The sequence below is a fragment of the Ochlerotatus camptorhynchus genome, unplaced genomic scaffold, assembly GCF_037179485.1.
Source record: "Ochlerotatus camptorhynchus isolate MF236.1 unplaced genomic scaffold, CSIRO-AGI_Acam_v1.1 ptg000014l, whole genome shotgun sequence".
Classification (NCBI taxonomy): domain Eukaryota; kingdom Metazoa; phylum Arthropoda; class Insecta; order Diptera; family Culicidae; genus Ochlerotatus; species Ochlerotatus camptorhynchus.
In genome coordinates, this window is record NW_027040506.1 from 1,338,146 (window position 1) to 1,360,013 (window position 21,868).

The 21,868-nt window shown below is 39.2% G+C and overlaps 1 protein-coding gene across 2 annotated transcripts in view; it reads right to left on the minus strand.

Annotated features, from left to right (window-relative positions):
• Positions 1-1,415: 1,415 nt before the first annotated feature.
• Positions 1,416-21,868, minus strand: part of tim (timeless) — a 67,218-nt gene continuing 46,765 nt past the window's right edge. The window contains exons 15-16 of one of the 2 annotated variants that reach the window (XM_065222177.1): positions 15,343-15,585; positions 1,416-6,368 (exon numbers count right to left, since the gene is read on the minus strand). In XM_065222177.1, the coding sequence (XP_065078249.1) occupies positions 6,326-6,368; positions 15,343-15,585 (286 nt within the window). In that variant the 3' untranslated portion in view covers positions 1,416-6,325. Of the gene's footprint in view, positions 6,420-15,342; positions 15,586-21,868 lie in introns of both variants that reach the window. The other variant, XM_065222170.1, reaches the window with a different exon arrangement.

Genomic DNA, 21,868 nt, shown 5'->3' on the forward strand with positions numbered 1-21,868 from the left:
ATAGTAAGCGGTACGATGCCGGAGGGGATGTCAGCACAAGAAAGGAGTAAGTTCAAACAAACCACTAAAAATCGGTATAGTAGCATGATTGGAATTTGAGACTAGCAGCGACTCTGACTGGGATAGTGAAACAGAAGACCTAGTTCCTTCAGACTTCTCCGGATTCAGTCATGAGAGGAAACGATTCTAGCGAAGAAGAAGTCGGTCCGAGGCAACGACAATAACAACCCACAACCAGAGATGCCAGATCTACGGAAATCTCCGGAGATCTACGGATTTTACAATTTTTTGCGGAAATACGGATCCGTAGGCAAAATCTACGGAATTCGGTACAGTTTCTACAGATTTTTTCTTCAGTGTACGTTTCCCTCCAGAATCGAATTTTACAATCTGATTTTGAAGGCAAAGAAGTAATATACACCTCTACAACTTGTCAACCGTTTTCTTGCTCACTTATTCGCTTTTTGAGTAAACAAACGTCAGACTGTGCGTGAAACATGGCGGCCTCCGTACTATCTCTTCACTCCGTCGAAAGTTCTCATAATATACAGTCAATCTTTGCATGAAGAGAAAAATTTTCGACGGTGCCGTGTGAAGGCGAATAAAAGTCATGTCGAGACCTGTCTTGTAAGCGGTCACCGTAGTCGACACATTTTCTGTGATAATCGACTGCCTTTGCTTCCGACACTTGCAAAACAAGCTTTCAAATTACAGTACCAAACTAAAATGTCATACGACAGGCTCTGTCATACGACACTGTCGCCGAAGACCATCACGGATGTAAGTATTTTAGTTTTTCTGCTGATGTTTTGCTTGTGCAAGCAACGATGTCATAGTAATAACCTTTTTGATCAGAAATGGTTCAATTTACACCAAATTCAGGAATTAGAACGAAATCGCATATGTCATATGATAGTCATTTGATAGTTTTCTTTTTGCTCGAATGTTGTTCTACCGTTTGCGTTATGTAAGAGAGACGACTCTCTCTTCCCCATCAGCTCGATGATGATCAGGCCTTCAACGTGTTCATCAAAAAGCACGTAATCCATAAGTCGTCGTACTTGTCCGGCTTTATAAAGGAAACTACGGTTATTAGATTACGACACCACTGTGTCACCGCTACGGGATCACAATTGATCAGATCGCCATAGATGGTCTTGAAACTCCTGTAGTGGATCCTCAAATTGAGCTGGAAACCATTGCCGTGGATAATGAGACAGAATTGCTGCTTGGGCAACAGCAAACACTCCTTTGGATTGAGAAAAAATGCCTGGAGATCGCTCCCGCGCAAAACAGGGTTCCTGTGTCTTTAATATATGACGAGCACGGCGAAAAGATAGCTTGCTTTTTCCAGCCATTTGTTTCGGCCATCTACGGAAATTCAAGCCAGGGGTTCGGGTGACAAATTTCATGATGACATCCAGTGAAACTCGTCGTCAAGACAGGCGTGTGGCCAAACCAAATTTGTTGTATATGACAATGAAAGTTCTTCGGCTTAGAGTTTCCGAAGGCTTGCAATGTACTTTTAAGTGCACGGCGACCGCAAACATTACACGTGGACCTTAATTAAGGACCGCATTATTCATGGAGCAGTGCATTGAGCGAAATCTATCCTTCCTCAAATCAATACCGATTTCAGTACAGTATTGGCAACAAAGGAAGAGAAATTTGTTCACCATGATGCGACAATTGGGAAAGCCTACGATGTTCCTCACACTCAGTGCAAGTGAGATGAAGTGGCCCATTTGTTGAATCTCTTACATCGGTTGTCAGACGGACACAATGGCAATGACTTAACAGATCCAATCCAGGAATTGACTGCACTACAAAGAGCAACTCTGATGAATGATCATCCAGTCACGTGCTGCGTGTACTTCAACAAGCTGGTTGACACGATTGAATTTCAGCACCGTGGAAGTCCCCACGCGCACATCTTGCTATGGCTGAACAAGCATCCCCGGGAAGTAATCAGTAAAAGTATGCCAAAAACTACAGGTGCAACAGTACCATGGTATTCATGCCTGTACTACTATCGGCCCTTTTCAGAGCCACCAAGATTTCCCAAAAGAGTTAAATTTCTGAACATGTCCCAACTAAAATTCATATCAAAAGCTTCTTTTCGATTGCCCTGAAAAAAAGTATAAACAGAGAGAACCCCGCTCAAATTCCTATTTCTACACAAAACACAAGTCCTGCTGCAGTTAACAAATAACATTTATTATATACAGACCACGTAGTCCGACGTCACCATTGCGTACAACCCCAGAGGACTGTCCCTGGTATTTTTTTTCAAACGTTCTTTCATCGATTTATCATTTAACGTAAAATATCAACTTAGAACTAAAAAAAATAACACCTTCGACTAAAAAAAATCCGTAGAAATCCATAGATTTGAATAAGTCTACGGAATTGCATAGAAAAAAATCTGGCATCTCTGCCCACAACCGATGATTTAGCAACACAAGTAAGTCCAGAATTTCATAGGTAAGTTCACACAATCGTTATATTAGCATGCTATCGTGTTAGCAGTGCCTTTTTAACCACCATTGGTTGTTTCTTTTGGCGTTCGAGTAGCGGATCTATTGGACAGAGCAGGCACAGACAACTGAGCCCCCAAACGGCTGCAATCTGTGGTCTGAACAAAAGAATGTTGTATGTATGAGGTAGCAGTTTGGAAACTAGTTCGTATGCATGGAAAAAATAAACTCTATGTCTCTCTTTTTGTTTTAATTATTAATTTAAAAAAAAATGTTTGAATCGCCTCCGTAAAGCTAACGCGATTGAGCTTTCTAAATAATCGAATGAAAAAAATCTTCTTTCCCGCGGACATTTTGTCCATATACGTCGAAAGTTTCTCCACACTTGTGAAGTGTTTTACGACTCCCTTCGGACGTTTTTTTACTTATTTCACCAGGAAGTTTAGTTTTCCAACTCCCACGCCATCTCCCCAGAAGTATTTTTTTACTTCTTCCGGAAGTTTCTCCTGTTTTTCCGGAAGTTTTTTTCTGACATCCCCCAGAACATAATTCTGACTTTGTCTGAAACCTTCTGATAATTTTCACAGAAAGTTATTTTTCGTTTTTCCCTGGAAGGTGATTCCAACTTCCCTCGGATCATTCATAACTTTTATTGCTGCATTAATTTAGTAACGATTGCATGTTAATTCCCGGGAAAATTTGAGAAATTATTAATTAGAGTAAATAAATCAACCGGAATGTCACAGGTAGAAAACCAACCACCAGAAATGAATTTTGAAAGCTGCCTACGCCCTTGAACGGATTCTATTTTACGCTGATCACATTTTACGTGCTGAATTGGGTGCGAGTAGTAAATATTTACCACTTCCATTGTTCGGAAAATCATTCGAAATCTCATTCATTGCGGTCAACTGAGAAAATCTGCAAACTAAAACTCGCGATCTATTAATTTTTTCGAACCTCCATATGGAATACCTTTATGAAGAGCGTTTTGAGTGTGTTAATTTATTTCCTTTTAATTCCGTTATAATTGGTTATCTTTTGACGTGTACGCGTATTTCGTCTACTACTTGCAGTGGTGTTGAGTACTTGGCACCAGTGCTGAGATTTGTCATTGTCATTGACAGACTTTCGCGCGATATTGACAAAATTGTTCGTCACATACTCACTGACAGACTTGATCCTCAAAAAAACCTTCGTCAAAATCTCATTCATTTTTTCGTCAATGACAAAGATTCACCTGGTAACAAAATGTGTAATTTAGTACATTCTGTGTCACATTATTGTTATCCAAGTAGCTCAGAACGTAGATACTTGTTCACTAAAATGGATCCATGTGATTGTTTTGCTCAAGTCATTTAATTTTGTAGCAAATTTAGCTAATAAACATATCTTCACATGTTCGTCACTGACACCATTGTCATTGACAATTGACATGGTTTGCCTTGACTATGACTGTTGGCTCAAATGGGTGACCAAAGCAGAATTGTCAATATCACCGTGTACTGTCGAGATTTTGCAGCACTGCTTGGCACTGATGAAGTCTGCAATTAGAAGCAGTGCTGTAAATTTTCATATCATTCGATTGAAGATGAACCAATACAACCATTCAATCAATTCTGTGTAAACGAATTCTCACATGACGATAATTTGAAGAGCCCCTTTCTCATTCAAAGCTCATTGTCACTGTCAATTGAGTCACTCAGTATCATTTGATATACGACAGTGGAGTATGGAAGAAATCCAGAAAAATGGTCCCGAACAGACAAGTCGACCCGATGTCGGATCAATGTAAGGCTAATTTAAGGTCGATGTCGACCCAATGTCGTGTTGTTGTCGGGTTAATTTTGAGTTTATGTCAGGTCAATGTCGGGTCAACATCGGGTTGGGGTTTGATAGAAGTCATGTTGGTGTCGGGTTGGCTTCGCTTTTTTGCCGGAATGTCGACCAGAGCTCCGTTTGTGTGTAGGTTACACTCAATTGAATGATATATAGCGTTTCTCAGATGAGAATGATCCATGCCTTCGTCAAATGACTAAGCAACTGATATCACCAATTCGGAGGAGGTCCCCTTTGATAGCGAATAGCTACTTTTCTCATTTTCATCAAAAATGTTCAAATGATTTTGAGAATTTACAGCACTGATTAGAAGACGAAATACGCGTATCTGTCAAAATACAAGCAATCATGACGGAATTAAAAGGAATAATTTACGCACTCAAAAAGCTCTTCAACAACTTACGCTTAAGATTATCTGACAACGTCAAAAATTAAAAACACTCATAACGACACAAATTTATTCTAGCTTAAACCTCTTCAAAATCTCCCAAACGACAATCGATAGCATGCTCCTGCATGTTTTGTTAGTTTTCCATTAAATAATGCAAAAGCAATGAACCCAAATATAAAGCAATGCATTTTTGACCCGGAAATTAACGCAAGGCAAAACTGATTGGTGATAAACTCAAGCATGAACTTTGATTTATTTAAAGTTTTTGGGAACACTGCTTCTTACCTGTTTCGTTTTGCTGTTCTCCCCACCGAGAATACTCACTTGATTGATGAAATTTAAACTAATTTCGTGATCTAACCCTACATAAGATCTTCATTATGAAAGTCAAACGTCATGGTTATTTATTATTTTTCTATAAATGTTATAAATGATAAAATTTCTCTCACTTTAGTCACATTTATATAGTAGTATCCATAATAAAAAAAAGTCTACTCAGTGAAAAAGATCATCAAAGATGGTCCCTTCACTCCCAATTTTTTGACGTTGGAATTTGAGAGTTAAAGTCATATATGAAAAAAAATTCAATTGATGATGGTAGATTTTAAGGGAACTGGACGATTCCTGCCTTTATAATTTTTTTAACTCAATGACGATTTCCTTATTTCTCCGAAATCAACTTTTGGAAAATGATTAGCACAATAAATGTACATCCAATATTGTTCAAAACTATTCCTTACGATGGGAGTCCTTTAAAAAAAAGAAAAGAAAAATTTAACTGCAAATACCTTACCACTGTAATGCACCCCCTTTAGGGTCAAATAAATATTTTTTTGGTAAATTTGCAGAACATTCTAATGCAACACTAAAAGCATTTACGTTAGATTATAATCTGATCATTATAATAACAATTCAATGTGAATTTGGTTCCGTTGCAATATTAACGTCCTTCCTTGTGAAATTCAATATTAATTATAGAAGAAGGTTCCCACGCAATGTTGAATATGACTTTTTTTTTTCATGATGTTGGCCAGACATTTCTGGATGCTGCATCCTGCTGGTGAATAATAAATTATCAATCAACTCACCACTTCCACCTCTTCGAAAGCTTTGCGTCCTTATCTGAACATGCTTATCTTAATTGCAGTATATATTTGATATAATTGATTGTTGTTGTTGTGGTTACAGTGTGTGTTGTGATGTGGTTAGTAAGATCTACAACGTTATCTTAGGAACTAGAAAGTGTGATATTGATATTTTTTACTCATGCTTTTAATCTTTCTGTCTCAACAGTATAACGTAGATTATATTTTGATATTTCATAACGACATCATCAGGTTTTTCATTTGTGGAATCCTTTAAGAACATCTATATACATAAATAAGTGCGGCTGAACTGCAAAATTGCACTGGTAAGACATGCTTAGACTACGTAGAACGACGTCGGATATGGATATGATGCCCCGTTATGGGAAGTTCTTCATCTTCCGTTTGGAGGCCATTATCTTCGATAATTGTGGTTGTGATATTCATGACGATGGTGATGATTCTGGTGCAACGGATCCAAGCACCGGGACCGGATCCTATTCCTGGTCGACTGTGATAAGAATCAAACGCTCTTAGTGGATCGGCGGTACGATGTCGTGTTTGTCATCCTCATCACTAACGTACATCCGAGTCAAGTCAGAAGCAACCGATGCGGTATCGCAGGCACTGTGCAATGGTAAACGAGTTAGCAAAATCAAACCATCAAGAACCCGGTGTTCGCTCCGGGAAGCTGTCAAGGACTGTCACGTATATACAGCAGATTATGTCACAACCAACCCGAATGCAAATACTAGCAAATTTCGTTTCTAGGAAATTTCAAAATCTGCAGTGCGATGCAGAATGTGATCAATCTAAATGCGGAGTTATTTTTAAGCTTGGTGTGGATTAGGTTTTGTTGTGTGGATCACAATTCATATTCAATGTGAAATGATAGCATGACAAAATTTCAAATGCAGTGTGCAGGAATGATGAAAATTGTGCTCCGATATGGTGCTTCCTTTGCAAAAAAAATGAAGCAGCCTATTGTGGATTGAGTTCGTGCTCGAATTCCTACGATGTGATTGGTTTCAACGTTTAAACGTCACCATAAAGTATGGGTTTCAAAGAGAGCACAACTGAAATGATGAAATTTATCCGATTCATAATTCGCCGCATTCGCTGCTGAGGGCGGTATGAAATAATGATTTTTTATTTTGTTTTCACCATTTAGAGCATCATTCACTTTATTTTTCTGCATCCACCGTTTCAGGAAGACCCACAATTCAATTAATAATCAAATACAAACTGAGAACACCATCCGATGCGTATATCAGAATTTCAATAACTGATAATCCGCTTATGTAAAATAGGAACCATAAAAAGCCTTCTGCACTGTGGTTTCATTTGTCGTTTCATTTGATATATATATTTTTGTTCATCCGTCAATAGAAAATCCAATCATCGTGCCGGTTCAACAAGAATGAAATCTCGTTCACTTTTCATATAGATCAATGTAACATATCCACCATTTTGAGAAAATCGAAGTTAAAGTTCGACAGATTATTATTTTAACTGTTTAGAAACAATACTTTTTGCAATACTATTTTTACTGTAGTCAGTGAATAATAACGTTAAAAATTCAGCAGAAACGGCAAAATCGAAAATTTGAATTTGATGTTACAGTTTATAGAAAAAAAAACGCATAAGACGTTTTGACTAGTCAAGTTTTACATCGGATGTGTTCCATTGGACGATTTTTCTCAATGAGTGTTACATTGGACGTTTTGTTCTACATGATACTAGATTCCCTTTCACAGATTTCAGATTAGAGTACCAAACTTTAGATTGGCCCCGCTTTTAGAAAATGAGCACCAATCATGTTAGGCTGTCCAAATGACCGAAGTAACAATCATGTGCCCATCAGTCCGCATCGTGCTCTCTTGCCGTGCGGATCTATTTGCTTTCTGCTGAAGGAAGTGTTACTACTACCTAAAGCTACAACAAATTTAAACAGCACTTTTCAGTGCTCAACCTGTAAAAAATTTTCTACCTTGTTCAACTCTTATTCCTCTTCGATCCTTGTTTGGACCCTACCCGAGGTAATCCTTCTTGGATATCGATTTGGAAAATTCCTCTTCGATCCTTCAGATTCTTATAGTAATCTGCTTGGAAGTCGATTTGGATAAAAATTTACTGCCGCCATGGCGCCTAAACGCAAAAGAAAGGGGCAAACTCTTGACCCCCCTTCTGATGAAATTAATTTGAGTAATCAATTTGATTTGCTCACGGATGATGAGAATGATCCATCATCCAAGAAAAATTCTAGTAAACTTTCCCGGCTTAATGCCAAGAAGGAAAAGATTCCCCCTATTGTGATTACCACTTCCGATTTCCATGCTCTTCGCATGGAACTTTTGAATTTCGTGAAAGTTAAGTTTTCACTACAAATTGGACGTCGGGGTGAATGCCGTGTATTGTCTGAAACCTTGGACGGATTTAAATGTCTTCTCAAGTATCTTACTGAGAAGAAGCACAAATTTTTTACTTACGACACCAAAACTGAACGTGTGTTCAAGGTTGTCATGAAAGGACTGCCCAGTGGCGAATCCCTGGATCAGATCAAAGATGAACTGGCAAAATTACTTGGAGTTGTGCCACTCCAAGTAATCAAAATGAAAATGAAATCCCGTCCTGGCGATTCGCGCAACGGGATTTCTAATGATTTTTATTTAGTTCACTTCAAGTCTAGTGAACTAAACAACCTTAAGGCCTTAGAAAAAGCTAGCCTTATGCTCCATGTCCGAGTGAAGTGGGAACACTTCAGGAAGACTGGAGGAAATTTCCAAAACCTCACCCAGTGCCGTAAGTGCCAGGGATGGGGTCACGGAACTAAAAATTGCTACATGCCAGCTAAATGCATGAATTGTGGTGATTCCTCTCACGCAAAGGACGACTGTCCTGTGAAGGAAGATCCTAAGAAATTTAAATGTTCAAATTGTGGTGAAAACCACAAATCCAATTTTTGGGAATGTAAGACTCGCAAAGCGATCCTACAATCTCGTTCTAGCCGTCAGGTAGGAAACGCTCCACGTTTCCGACCAGGTACAAATTCCTCTGCTGTTAACAACGGTCAGCGAGGAACAAATTCTACATTCGTACCCGTAGGTACAAATATCTCCCCTGCTTCAAATGTTTCATCTGTACCTACTCCCCTCGCTGCTAACAATGTTCAGCGAGTTAATGGAGCTACCTATGCTGCTATTGCAACGGGTAGAAATCAAAATACTAACCAACGTTCTAACGGAAATTTTGACAATTTTGACTTAGGAAGCATTACTGCCCCCAAAATGGAATTTTTACAGAATTCATTAATTGACATGATTTCTGATATGCTTAAATCTAACTCCATGTTTGATGCTATTCAAACTGGAGTAAAATTTGCAAATAATATTGTCATGACTTTAAAATTCAGTAATGGATTTTAAAGCATTAAATATTGTAAATTGGAATGCTCGATCTCTTAAAGATAATGAAGACGAGCTATTTAATTTTTTAAGAGTTCATAACGTGCATATTGCCGTTATAACTGAAACGTTCCTTAAACCTGACCATAAGGTTAAGAAGGACGCAAATTACTTGATTTATAGAAATGATCGTCTTGATGGACCCTGTGGTGGCGTTGCCATCATTATTCATAGACGAATCAAACATAAAATTCTTTCTTCATTTGAAACCAAAGTTTTTGAAACTTTGGGGGTTTCTGTTGAAACAAAATTTGGACAACTTACGTTTATAGCTGCCTATTTGCCATTCCAATGCGTAGGCCAGCAAAAGAATTTTCTCAAGGGTGACCTCCAGAAACTTACCCGTCATAGGTCTAAATTCTTCATTATTGGTGATTTTAATGCAAAACACCGCTCATGGAATAATGCTCAAAGCAATTCCAATGGTAATATTCTGTTTGATGATTGCTCTGCAGGTTATTACACTATTCAATATCCAAACAGCCCAACATGCTTTTCTTCTGCAAGAAATCCCTCCACTATTGATTTGGTCTTAACTGATTCATGTCAACTTTGTAGCCAATTGGTTACCCATGCTGACTTCGGTTCTGATCACCTTCCAGTAACTTTTGAAATATCCCAAGAAATAATTTGTAATCCCAACAGCTCTACTTTCAATTACCATAGAGCTGATTGGGAGCAGTATCGAACATTTATGGAATATAACTTCGATCCAAACATTCCTTTGCAAACCAAAGATGAAATTAATTATGCTCTTGAATCTCTGACTACTTCTATAGTTGAAGCAAGAGCTGCCTCAGTACCAAAATGCGAGGTTAAATTCGATTCAATTATAATAGACGATGATCTTCAGCTCTTGATCCGTCTTAAAAATGTCCGTAGGAGACAATATCAAAGAACACGCGATCCTGCCATGAAAGTTATCTGGCGGGATTTGCAAAAACAAATTAAAAAGCGATTCTCTGCCCTGAGGAACAAAACTTTTGAAAATAATATTTCTAAATTAGACCCGAGTTCCAAACCCTTTTGGAAACTCACAAAAATTTTGAAAAAACCTCAAAAGCCAATTCCAGCGCTTAAAGAAGGTGGTAAAATTTTGATCACAAATTTGGAAAAAGCTCAGAAACTTGCTAAGCAATTCGAGAGTTCCCATAATTTCAGTTTGGGTCTTACTAGTCCTATTGAGAATCAGGTTGCTCGGGATTTTCTGAATATTTTCTCTCGGGAAAATATTTTTGATGATTCCTGGGGGACTGATTTGGACGAAGTAAGGTCTATAACTAAAAAATTTCAAAATATGAAAGCTCCAGGTGATGATGGAATTTTCTATATCCTCATCAAAAAACTCCCAGAGAGTACCTTGTCTTTCTTGGTAAAATTATTTAACAGATGTTTCCATTTGGCATACTTTCCTGATAAATGGAAAAATGCAAAAGTTATTCCAATTTTGAAGCCGGATAAAAATCCAGCTGAAGCTTCTAGCTACCGTCCAATAAGTTTGCTTTCTTCAATAAGTAAACTTTTTGAAAAGATAATTTTAAATAGAATGATGCTTCACATCAATACGAACTCAATTTTTGCAGATGAGCAGTTTGGATTTCGCCATGGGCATTCAACTACTCATCAACTCTTAAGAGTTACCAATTTAATTCGTTCAAACAAATCTGAAGGCCACTCAACTGGAGTTGCTCTTCTAGACATAGAAAAAGCATTCGACAGTGTTTGGCATGAAGGTTTGATTGCTAAATTGAAAAAGTTTAATTTTCCACTTTATATTATGAAATTAGTTCAAAATTATTTAACTGACAGAACTCTTCAAGTAAATTATCAAAATTCCAAATCTAATCGACTACCTGTTAGGGCAGGAGTTCCTCAGGGTAGCATTCTTGGGCCTATATTGTATAACATTTTCACTTCGGACCTCCCTGATTTGCCTCAGGGTTGCCACAAATCTTTGTTCGCTGATGACACAGGCATTTCCGCTAAAGGAAGAAGTCTTCGTGTTATTTGCAGCAGACTGCAGAAAAGTTTAGATATTTTCTCTTCTTATTTACAAAAATGGAAGATTTCTCCCAACGCTTCCAAAACTCAACTTATAATATTTCCACATAAGCCTAGAGCTTCGTTTTTGAAACCTAGTAGTAGTCACATAGTCACTATGAACGGAGTTCCAATTTCCTGGTCAAACCAAGTGAAATATCTTGGATTAATACTTGACCAAAAATTAACTTTTAAAGATCACATTGAGGGCATTCAAGCCAAATGTAACAAATATATAAAATGTTTGTATCCTCTTATAAACAGGAAATCCAAACTTTGCCTGACGAATAAACTTCTAATATTTAAACAAGTTTTTAGACCGGCCATGCTTTACGCTGTGCCAATATGGTCTAGTTGCTGCACTACCAGGAAAAAAGCACTTCAAAGGATTCAGAACAAAATTCTGAAAATGATTTTGAAGTTGCCTCCCTGGTACAGTACAACCGAAGTACATAGAATTTCGAATGTTGAGACTTTAGCACAAATGTCCAACAAAATAATTAATAATTTCAGGCAAAAATCGTTGCAATCCTCAATTGCAACGATTAATTCCCTTTATACTTAGATAAGATTTAGTTTTAGTTTTTAGTTTTAAGATATCAATTGTTATACTGACATGCAGGTTAAAAAACCTGTTTAAAATACTGAATTGCCAAGACATGAACAATGTAAAAACACTTAGATATATATCATAACAATTAAGGCTGGTACGTTACTGCAGTAACTGGAGCACCTAGGTTAAAATGAAATGTAATTTATTTTGAATTTAGAACAAATAAAGAGTTAAAAAAAAAAAAAAATCATGTGCCCATTATTTCAAACTGTGCAGTGAACAATTTTCGACCAATGATTATCTTAAATAAATGGAAGTAAATTTGGATGGTTGTTTTTGTATCACATACAATTAAAGAAGAGCAATCGTTTGTATCGCTTAACACAATTTGTTTACATTTGTTACTTAGGACCTTTTGAAAAGTGACGCGAGAAATCGCTGATTTTCGATTGTTCGTGTGGAAATGAAACATGGATGATTAATGCAGGGGAAGCTGCAGGTTCGAGTACATTTTTTTACTAACTATCTCACTCTTATCAGTCTACACACTAAGAAATAACTAATTTTACACGTGAGGGAATCCGTTTTCGATGCAAAATATGAGACGTAAACAAACATGTCTTGTAATATGAAGTGCTCCGAGACTGAAAAGTTCGTTGCTCGACGAAAAGTACATTTGATTGAGCTTAATTTCGCGATTAATATGACTCAACTTTATGTCGAAATTGACGCTCGTATATGTCACTCTCAGAGCACCTAAATTTAGGTGAACTTTTCTAGGTGTGTAAATACCAATTATATGCTGAAGCAATATGATAAACATTATCAAATCATTTATCACACAACGGGACCAAAAGAATTTGCACTCACTTAGAAAAATTTATGTAAATTTAGGTGTTTAAACGAGCGTAAATTTTAACATAAAATGGAGTCATAATAGACGCCAAATTCAGCTCAATCAAACGTACTTTTGAACTTTTCAGACTCAGAGTACTTAATTTTACATGACATGTTTCTTTACGTCTCATCCTTTATGTCAAAGATGGATTCCGTGTAAAATTAAGTATTTCTAAGGCCGTTCGCAATGCTGAGTTTCAAAATTGTTTTAAACTCCTCGACAATTCTATAATTTGAAACTGTCAAAAATAAAACTGCAACACGATCAGCGCAACGCACAGTTCTAAAAGATGTTTGTAATCATCAAGTTCCATAAACTTTACTGTTTTCTATGAAGTTCATAGAGTTGTTTGTGAAGCTCTTCGAAACATCTTTAAATACATACAAAGAAATTTGAAACAGAGTTCCATTCGTGTTTCAAACTCGCTCAGAAATAAAACAGAATAGTCGAGCAGTTGCAAATCTGGTGCAAAATAGTGCTCGAATAATGAAACTGCAACTCAGCATTGCGAAAGGTGCGTTTCTGTTCTAGTTTCAAATTGAAACAATCCTTATAAAATACAACAGCATTGCGAACGGCCTAAGTGTGCATAGCAAAACCTGGTCAAAGACATCGAACTCCCATATTTTTTCGAGCTCTCTTGCATGTCATTAAAATCAAGTTTAAAATCCTAGTTTTCGATGATAACAAAATTATATAAATCAAAACAACAGAATATCCACAGACGAACAGACATAACACATTGCATATTTCTCACTGTAAAAGATTGTCGCTAAGACATTACTGTCATCTGTTTAGTACACTGTGGTGGGCACTACGCTGAACAGATGGCGGTAGTGTGTAAACGTCAAACGTAACGGTGGCGGTACTACCAACTACGATACTTTTAAATTGTCCGTTAAATCGGAGACAACATATCAAGAAGACTGGCAGCTTTGCCTGAATCCAAGCGACAGACACAGTAGCGCTGCGCTCGAGCAAAGGTGGAAGCAACGCATAGGAAAATGAACAAATACACAAACCTTTATTCTGAGGATTAAACCATTGCTATCCAACTCGTTCGGAGCATTTACCTTTGAGCGGCAGATCTGGCTTTCTCATACCGGACGTATAAGAAAATGGAAGAGTTGCCAGTCTTCTTGATATATTGTCTTCGGTTACATGCTTGTTCTACACAGATAAAAATTCTGAATTTTAATAGTGATGTAAACATTCATTCACGTAAACTTCTATTTCATTTCACGCAACCGAGCAACTTGTAAACAATGTTGTTTACAACAATGGGCTTTTGTATACAATATTTGCTACATTGCATGAAATGTCTCAGAACTTTACATGATATATCATGTAAACTTATATGATATGTGACGCTCCATTTAAGTGCATCATACTGAAGAGAAATTTACATTACTTTTTCGAACTGTGTATGAACAACTTGTGAGTGTTATGTCTGTTTGTCTGTCGAATATCATTTAGTTTCCATGCCATGCTCGCATTTAAAAACAAACGCTGTTCGTTGTACATTTATGCAAAAAACATGGAACCAATTTTCAACACACAATTCATGTGAAAGGTAAGTAAAACTATCAAACCTACACACTACTAAAAAGTCATGTAAATTTCGGTTCCCTGAGACAGACACATGTAAGCGGGCGTTTTGACATAAGAATCAGTTGAAAGAAACGTGAAAATCAATTCAATCATACGTTCTCTTCGTCGACTAGCTGATGTTTCGGTTTGAGATTTTACATGAAATGTTTGTTTACGTTCTATGATTTACGTCCAATATGGATTATGTCTCGTGTTAAAGTTGTTATTTCTAAGTGTGTACCAAATATTATTGTTCAATGCTCAAATATAAACGCGCACGCTTCCGATAGCAGATTCCCATCAACTCGTTTAACGTTGTGAATGCTCTGAGAGCACTGCTATACCTGTCAGTGAAATGATGAAAAGTGCACTAATGTTCTTTTATTTTTATTTCAGTGAGTAGTATTAATTTTATAAAGTTTATAAGAGGTGAACCAGCCAGTGATGTAAAGCCTCTATATAATAATATAGTTCATTTACGAAGTATCAGTCTGTACCAATCCTTTCAGATAAGAAGGAGCACCTAACTACGATGTAAACTTGAAATACAGTGAATAAAATCTTATGCAAATGAAGCATATTTGACAGGGAGAATGGAAAAGCTCGCCTAGTTAACTATGTTTTGCGCAACATCAAATACAGCGAGATAAGCTGGGATTTATAACCCAGTTATTTTTCAAATCATTTTCTTAAAGACCAGATTTTGCTGTGTGCACTCTTTAGATCAAACAGCAGGGGACCGTAAAGGTCAAGACTGGGAATCTCCGGCAGTATTCAACTGTACTGAAGATAACTATCGTTCTTTTTTTTCCGTTGAGGTCTTCCCTCGCCATGCGACGGCGCTCCTTTCAGAGCTCTTGTGCCGGAGTGCAATTAACTCCACTGCTCAAATCAATTTCAGCACTCAACAAAGATAACCATCGGCAATTGCACATTGTGTTTGCATTGTGACGAAATATGATGACTGTGACTTACAAAGTCTGCCAGAAAGGAAACCCGACTTACCTAACAACGTCATGCTCCTCCAGACATGGTCCATCGGTGTGATCCAGCTCGTCGTCATCATCATCATCATCGACCACGGGTAGTTCATCGTTCATTTCGCCGTTTGATGCTTCCACAATGACTGAAAGATCGTGCTTTAGTCTGGTCTGAGTGGTTGGTTTTCCATTCGCTTTGCCGTTCGGGTGGGTGGCGTTAGCAAGGCCTACTGCCTTCGATGAATGCGACATATCCATCGTCCGTTTACTGATGGGGATGGGGGGAGAGAAAAATAAACGAAACTGGTTGTAGAAATGCAGGCGTTTGCGAATCTTTGTGTTTATATCGTTTACGACTCAAATTTCAAGTGGGAGCACTGCTCAGCTCCGCCTAGGCTACTGCTGAACGGTTTTTTACATCTCCAGAGATACGACCACATTCAGCAGCAGAGATATAATTTCTTTGTCAGAGATGGCAAGTGGTGTAATACTGCTGTTGCTATGGTATTTTGTTTCGTAGCTCTGATTCAAACCACTTGCCTCATCTAGTGTAGCTGGTTTTCGAAAAGCATCTAATTTAAAACTATGCCGCTCGGAGAGACACTAAATTCATTAGTCCTCCTTTTCAGTTTTATATCTCTAATGCTTAAAAAATCCTCAACCGCATTGACATGGTTTGAGAGCCGGCAAAACGCTCGGAAAAATAATCGTAAACAGTTAAGAAGAAGAAAGGTTAAATCATGACATTCTGAAAAACTTGAATTTATTCAACTACAGCGTAATCCGACCCTTTCTTCTTTCGAATTCCTACAAAAATGCTCAAGTTCGCATTCATGGAAGAGAATAACGATTACCGTTAAACGGGGTATCTTTGATAATGTGGGTAGCTTTGAAAGTACAATAAAATGATTAAACTTACTCTCTGCGCTTTCTCCGAATTGGAAACATTGGTTCTTTATTGTAGCTTAGGTTATTTTCGTTGATATCGTAAACAGTTTTTATACAGTACTAGCTGAGTGTGCCCGGCCTTGCTCGGGATTTGATATTGGCTTGAGTTTATGCGCTGATAAAAAGGCATGCCACATATTTGTTTCATTTGTATGAGAGTAAGCATTATAAGAACCTTTCACGCCGATCGGTTCAGTAGTTTCCGAGTCTATAAGGGTCAGACAGACAGACAGAAATTCATTTTTATAAATATAGATGAGTTACATTTTTTACAAACATTCTAAAAAAACTATTTTCTTGTTTTTCACCTTTTTGAAAAGCACTCAAACCAAAACTTCCCCTCCCCCCCCCCCCTCCCAATCAGGCTAAGGCCTTGTTGTCCTCTGCTGTCCGAAGAAGTCGTCTCCACTCTACTCGATCCATGGCCACAGTTCGCCAGCCTCGTAGTCTGCGAAGGGTCCGCAGGTCACCTTCTACTTGGTCGATCCACCTTGCCCGCTGCGCGCCTCTTCTTCTTGTTCCTGTTGGGTCGCTTTCTAGAACCATTTTCACTGGGTCGTCGTGCGGCATTCTTACGACGTGCCCAGCCCACCGTAGTCGCCCAATTTTTGCAATGTGGACGATGGATGGTTCTCCCAGCAGCTGGTGCAATTCGTGGTTCATTCGCCTCCTCCACGTTCCGTCATCCATCTGCACTACACCGTAGATGGTACGCAACACCTTCCGTTCGAAAACACCAAGGGCGCGTTGGTCGTCCACGAGCATAGTCCAGGTCTCGTGGCCGTAAAGGACCACCGGTCTAATCAGCGTCTTGTAGACAGTCAACTTCGTGCGGCGGCGAATTTTATTCGACCGAAGCGTCCTCCGGAGTCCAAAGTAGGCACGATTCCCTGCCATAATGCGTCTTTGAATTTCTCTGCTGGTATCATTTTCGGCGGTCACCAGTGAGCCCAAATACACGAACTCATCGACCACCTCGATTTCGTCACCGTCAATCTGAACTCGGGGTGGGAGGCTAACATTGTCTTCCCTAGAACCTCTTGCTTTCATATATTTTGTCTTTGATGCGTTGATGGCAAGTCCAATCCGTCTAGCTTCAGCCTTCAGTCTGATGTACGTTTCCGCCATCATCTCAAAGTTCCGTGCCATAATGTCAATGTCATCGGCGAAACCAAGGAGCTGGATGGACTTCCTGAATATCGTGCCACTCGTGTCTATCCCAGCTCTTCTGATCACACCTTCTAACGCGATGTTGAACAGAAGACACGAAAGTCCATCACCCTGCCGTAACCCCCTTCAAGATTCAGAAGGACTCGAGAGTGTCCCCGATACTCGAACAACGCACATCACTCGATCCATCGTCGCCTTGACCAATCGCGTCAGTTTATCCGGAAATCCGTTCTCGTGCATAATCTGCCATAGCTGATCTCGATCGATTGTGTCGTATGCGGATTTGAAATCGATGAACAAATGATGTGTGGGCACGTTGTATTCGCGGCATTTCTGCAGAACCTGCCGAATCGCGAAAATTTGGTCCGTGGTAGCGCGGGCACCCATGAATCCCGCCTGGTATTGCCCCACGAACTCTCTTGCATATGGTGACAGACGGCGGCATAGAATTTGGGAGAGTACCTTGTAGGCGGCGCTCAGCAGTGTGATCGCGCGGTAGTTGCAGCAATCCAACTTGTCGCCCTTTTTGTAGATTGGGCATACGACACCTTCCATCCACTCCTCCGGTAATATCTCCTCCTCCCAAATCTTGGCAATTACCCAGTGCAGCGCTCTAGCCAGTGCTTCACCACCGTATTTCAATAGCTCACTTGGTAGTTGATCTACACCAGTTGCTTTGTTGTTCTTCAGCCGACCGATCTCCTCCTCAACTTCTTGAAGATCAGGGGCCGGTAGCCTGTCGTCTTCTGCGCGTGCTCCAAGGTCTGTTGCCGTGCCACCTTCGTTTTCTGCTGCTTCACCGTTGAGGTGCTCGTCATAGTACTGCTTCCACCTCTCAATCACCTCACACTCGTTCGTGAGAAGGTTACCGTCCAAGTCCTTGCACATATCGGCTTGCGGCACGTAGCCTTTGCGCGAACTATTTAGCTTCTCGTAGAACTTCCGTGTGTCGTTTACGCGGTACAGATTTTCCATCGCCTCGCGATCTCGATCTTCCTGCTGACGCTTCTTCCTTCGGAAAACCGAGTTTTGTCTGTTCCGCGCTTGTCTGTATCGCTCGACATTCAATCTCGTGCGGTGTTGCAGCATTCTCGCCCGTGCTGCATTCTTCTCCTCTACTAACAGTTTGCATTCGCCGTCAAACCAGTCATTTCTTCGGTCCGGGATTGCAGTCCTAGTGCCGCTACAGCAGTACTACCTATGGCTGAACGGATGTCCCTCCAGCCATCTTCAAGAGAAGCTGCGCCAAGCTGCTCTTCCGTGGGTAGTGCAACTTCCAGCTGCTGCGCGTAGTCCTGGGCAACTCCGGTGTCCCGTAGTTGCTCAATGTTGGGTCGTGGCGTTCGACTTCGACGTGTGTTATGCACCGTCGAGAGTTTTGAGCGCATGCATACTGCAACTAGGTAGTGGTCAGAATCTATGTTCGCACTGCGGTACGTGCGGACGTTGATAATGTCGGAGAAGAATTTCCCGTCGATTAGAACGTGATCGATTTGGTTTTCTGTGTGTTGGTCAGGTGATCTCCAGGTGGCTTTGTGGATATCCTTGCGGGGGAAAAAGGTACTTCGAACTACCATACCCCGGGAGGCTGCAAAGTTCACGCATCGTTGGCCGTTATCGTTCGATACGGCATGCAGGCTGTTTGGCCCGATTGCCGGTCTATACATTGCCTCCCGTCCTACCTGAGCGTTCATGTCGCCGATGACGATTTTGACGTCCCAAAACTTAAGAAATGTATTTCCGATACAGCCATCACAAATACAATGTTATGCTTATGACGTTTTTTGATTATATACCCACTCAAAGTTTCATATTTCAAGAATTAAATTGTTTGAGCTTAACGCGTGTTTTTCTACATTCATCGAGAATTATCAAAGTAACCCCAAATCATTTTAGTGATGTTCGGTCACAAGACTAAAAAATAGTGCAAATACTTTAATTTCCATTAAACATATTACTTACTTGACTCTAGGATCCACAGTATTGTAATTGATGTAAAAACATTTTGAATATACTTAAAAAAAAAACTAACTTACGCAAAGTTACCCCGTTTTAAGGTACATCTTAATGATATGAGTCTGTGTTGAATAATATAGGCTAATGTATCACATGATGGGATTTAGTTGCTCTTTTGGAGCAACCCGTATGATCGCCTGAAATCCAAAAGCTCAACAGTATCGAAAAGTCTTACAAATTTCAAACAAATTAAAGTAACTTATAAAGACAAAATTGCGGAAAAGTTACAAAAACGACAAAATGATAGTAAAAGTGCCAGAGTTATTTGAAAGCACTCAAAGTGTACTCCCCATTCTTTTATCGCATGGTTACATTTCCCGAGTAACACACTTTAATCACAATAAGTTACAGCAACTTGTTTATGACTGGAATAAGTCGTATATAAGTTTCTACAATTGATTTGTGGCAAGCGTGCTACTAGGGTTAGAAATATGTTGTGGATAATGTGATTTTGATCCTTTGAAACCAGTTGCATTTAATTTTAGTGTAATTTGAAGTAGGGGAAGCCGACTGCTTTCTCACTCCAGTGGGTCTGTGTTAAATCTCAGCCAAAGTCGGTGGGATTTTTCTGAGGCATAAAAATCTCTGGTCACGTCTTCCTTCGGAAGTAAAGTAAAGTCGTTGGGCCTGACCCATGTGTGTTGATGGGTGCGATATTAGGGTGGGGCTTATTTTTCAAAATCTTTCGGGGACACGTTTTCTCATGTGGAAAATGATTACTAGGGCCAAACGAACAACATATCCAAAAAATGAGCGTTTTTCGTTAAGATTTAGAGGTGGCGCCAGAGGCCTAAGTCCAATATATCGAACGAAGCTGATTTTCGAACAAATCTAGTGCGTTTTTAGTAAACACGTGATTTCGTTACCCTAAATGGCAAAAATGTTGTCCGTTTGGTGATATCTTTAACCATTTTCGAGATATACGGCATAGCAGGTTTGTACTTACACCCACGAATATGATCTAGCGCAAACAGTATTCTTGGCAGTGCTAGATACAGTGAGCGTATGAATACGATACAGATCGAGCGAGAACGCGAGAGTGTGAGAGAAAGCAAGAGACGAGAGTGAGAGAGAGAGAGAGAGCGAGAGAAGAGAGTGAGAGAGAGAGCGCCACCTCTAAATCTTAACGAAAAACGCTCATTTTTGGATATGTTGTTCATTTGGCCCTAGTAATCATTTTCCACATGAGAAAACGTGTCCCCAAAAGATTTTGAAAAATAAGCCCCACCCTAGTGCGATATCCTACGCAGGTGTGGAAGCTGCCTCCCTGCACATTCGATTGTCGTCAATGGATGGCAGTTGGTGATTGGCACTACACGCTACCTCGGAAGTATTTATTAAATGAGTATCTTGTACTCATTTTTTGAAGTTATTCAAACCTGTCAAAAAATTGGTATTTTCAAAAAACGAAAAGTGGGTACTTTTTTCCCACTTTAATAAAATGTCTTCTGCAAAAAAGAATGGGTACAAAATGCTTTCAATCGATGTCAACACATGTCTGACGAAGTGAAGACCCAAAGTGTATAATTTTTTTTAATAAGTGAGTGTTGCGATCATTCGCGAAACGAGTATTGTCTGTTTCATTCGAGACAAAAATAACCGATACCATTTCAAAAATCGTCGCAATAGGGATTTGGAACCGGTCGTTACGAGGTAAGAATTAGAAGTGCAATCATGATGAAAATTAAGACATGTATTTTGAAAATTTGTTCCGTTTCAGACTAACGAAGAACTCGAAAAAGGGAAAAGCAGACCTGTGCGATGAGCAGCATTTCTCGCGGATTGATCAGCAGTGAACTGGACCGAGTTCTAAAAGTGTTCTTTCGCAAGGACAACTTTATGCCTCGGAACTCGGATAAATGATAATTATCGAGTTGTATGAGGTGTTTCAATTATGTAGGATTTTATTTATAGAATTTAATCAAAACACAAACCAATAAAATGGGTGCTTTTTACTCATATACAGAAACAAGATGGGTAATTTTTTTTACGTATTCATCGAATACTCATTAATGGGTGAAGTCGGTTTTACTCATTTCATGAGTTAAGCCACTTTTCTTCAAAATGGGTGTTTTTTTACTCTATAATAGGTACTTTTAAGTTAGCATGTAGGTTCCCTAATAAAAATAACCATAAAAGAGAGCTTAACGACGTGTTTGGGGTATCATCCAAACCATTTGTGAGATAGTGTACCCATCCGGGATACAGTTCGCTTATGCTATTTGTTTATTAGGGTTGCGGAACAGACACCAACGTGAAATAAATGCATTACGATGAAAAGGAAGAGGTGGGGGACAAATATGACCGAGTAAAAAAGAATCGAGTTTACTCGATACTCATCGGCAAAGAAGTATTAACACTCGATCTAAAAGTACCTCTAACCGATGGAAACGGGTGAACTTGCAATACTATACTAT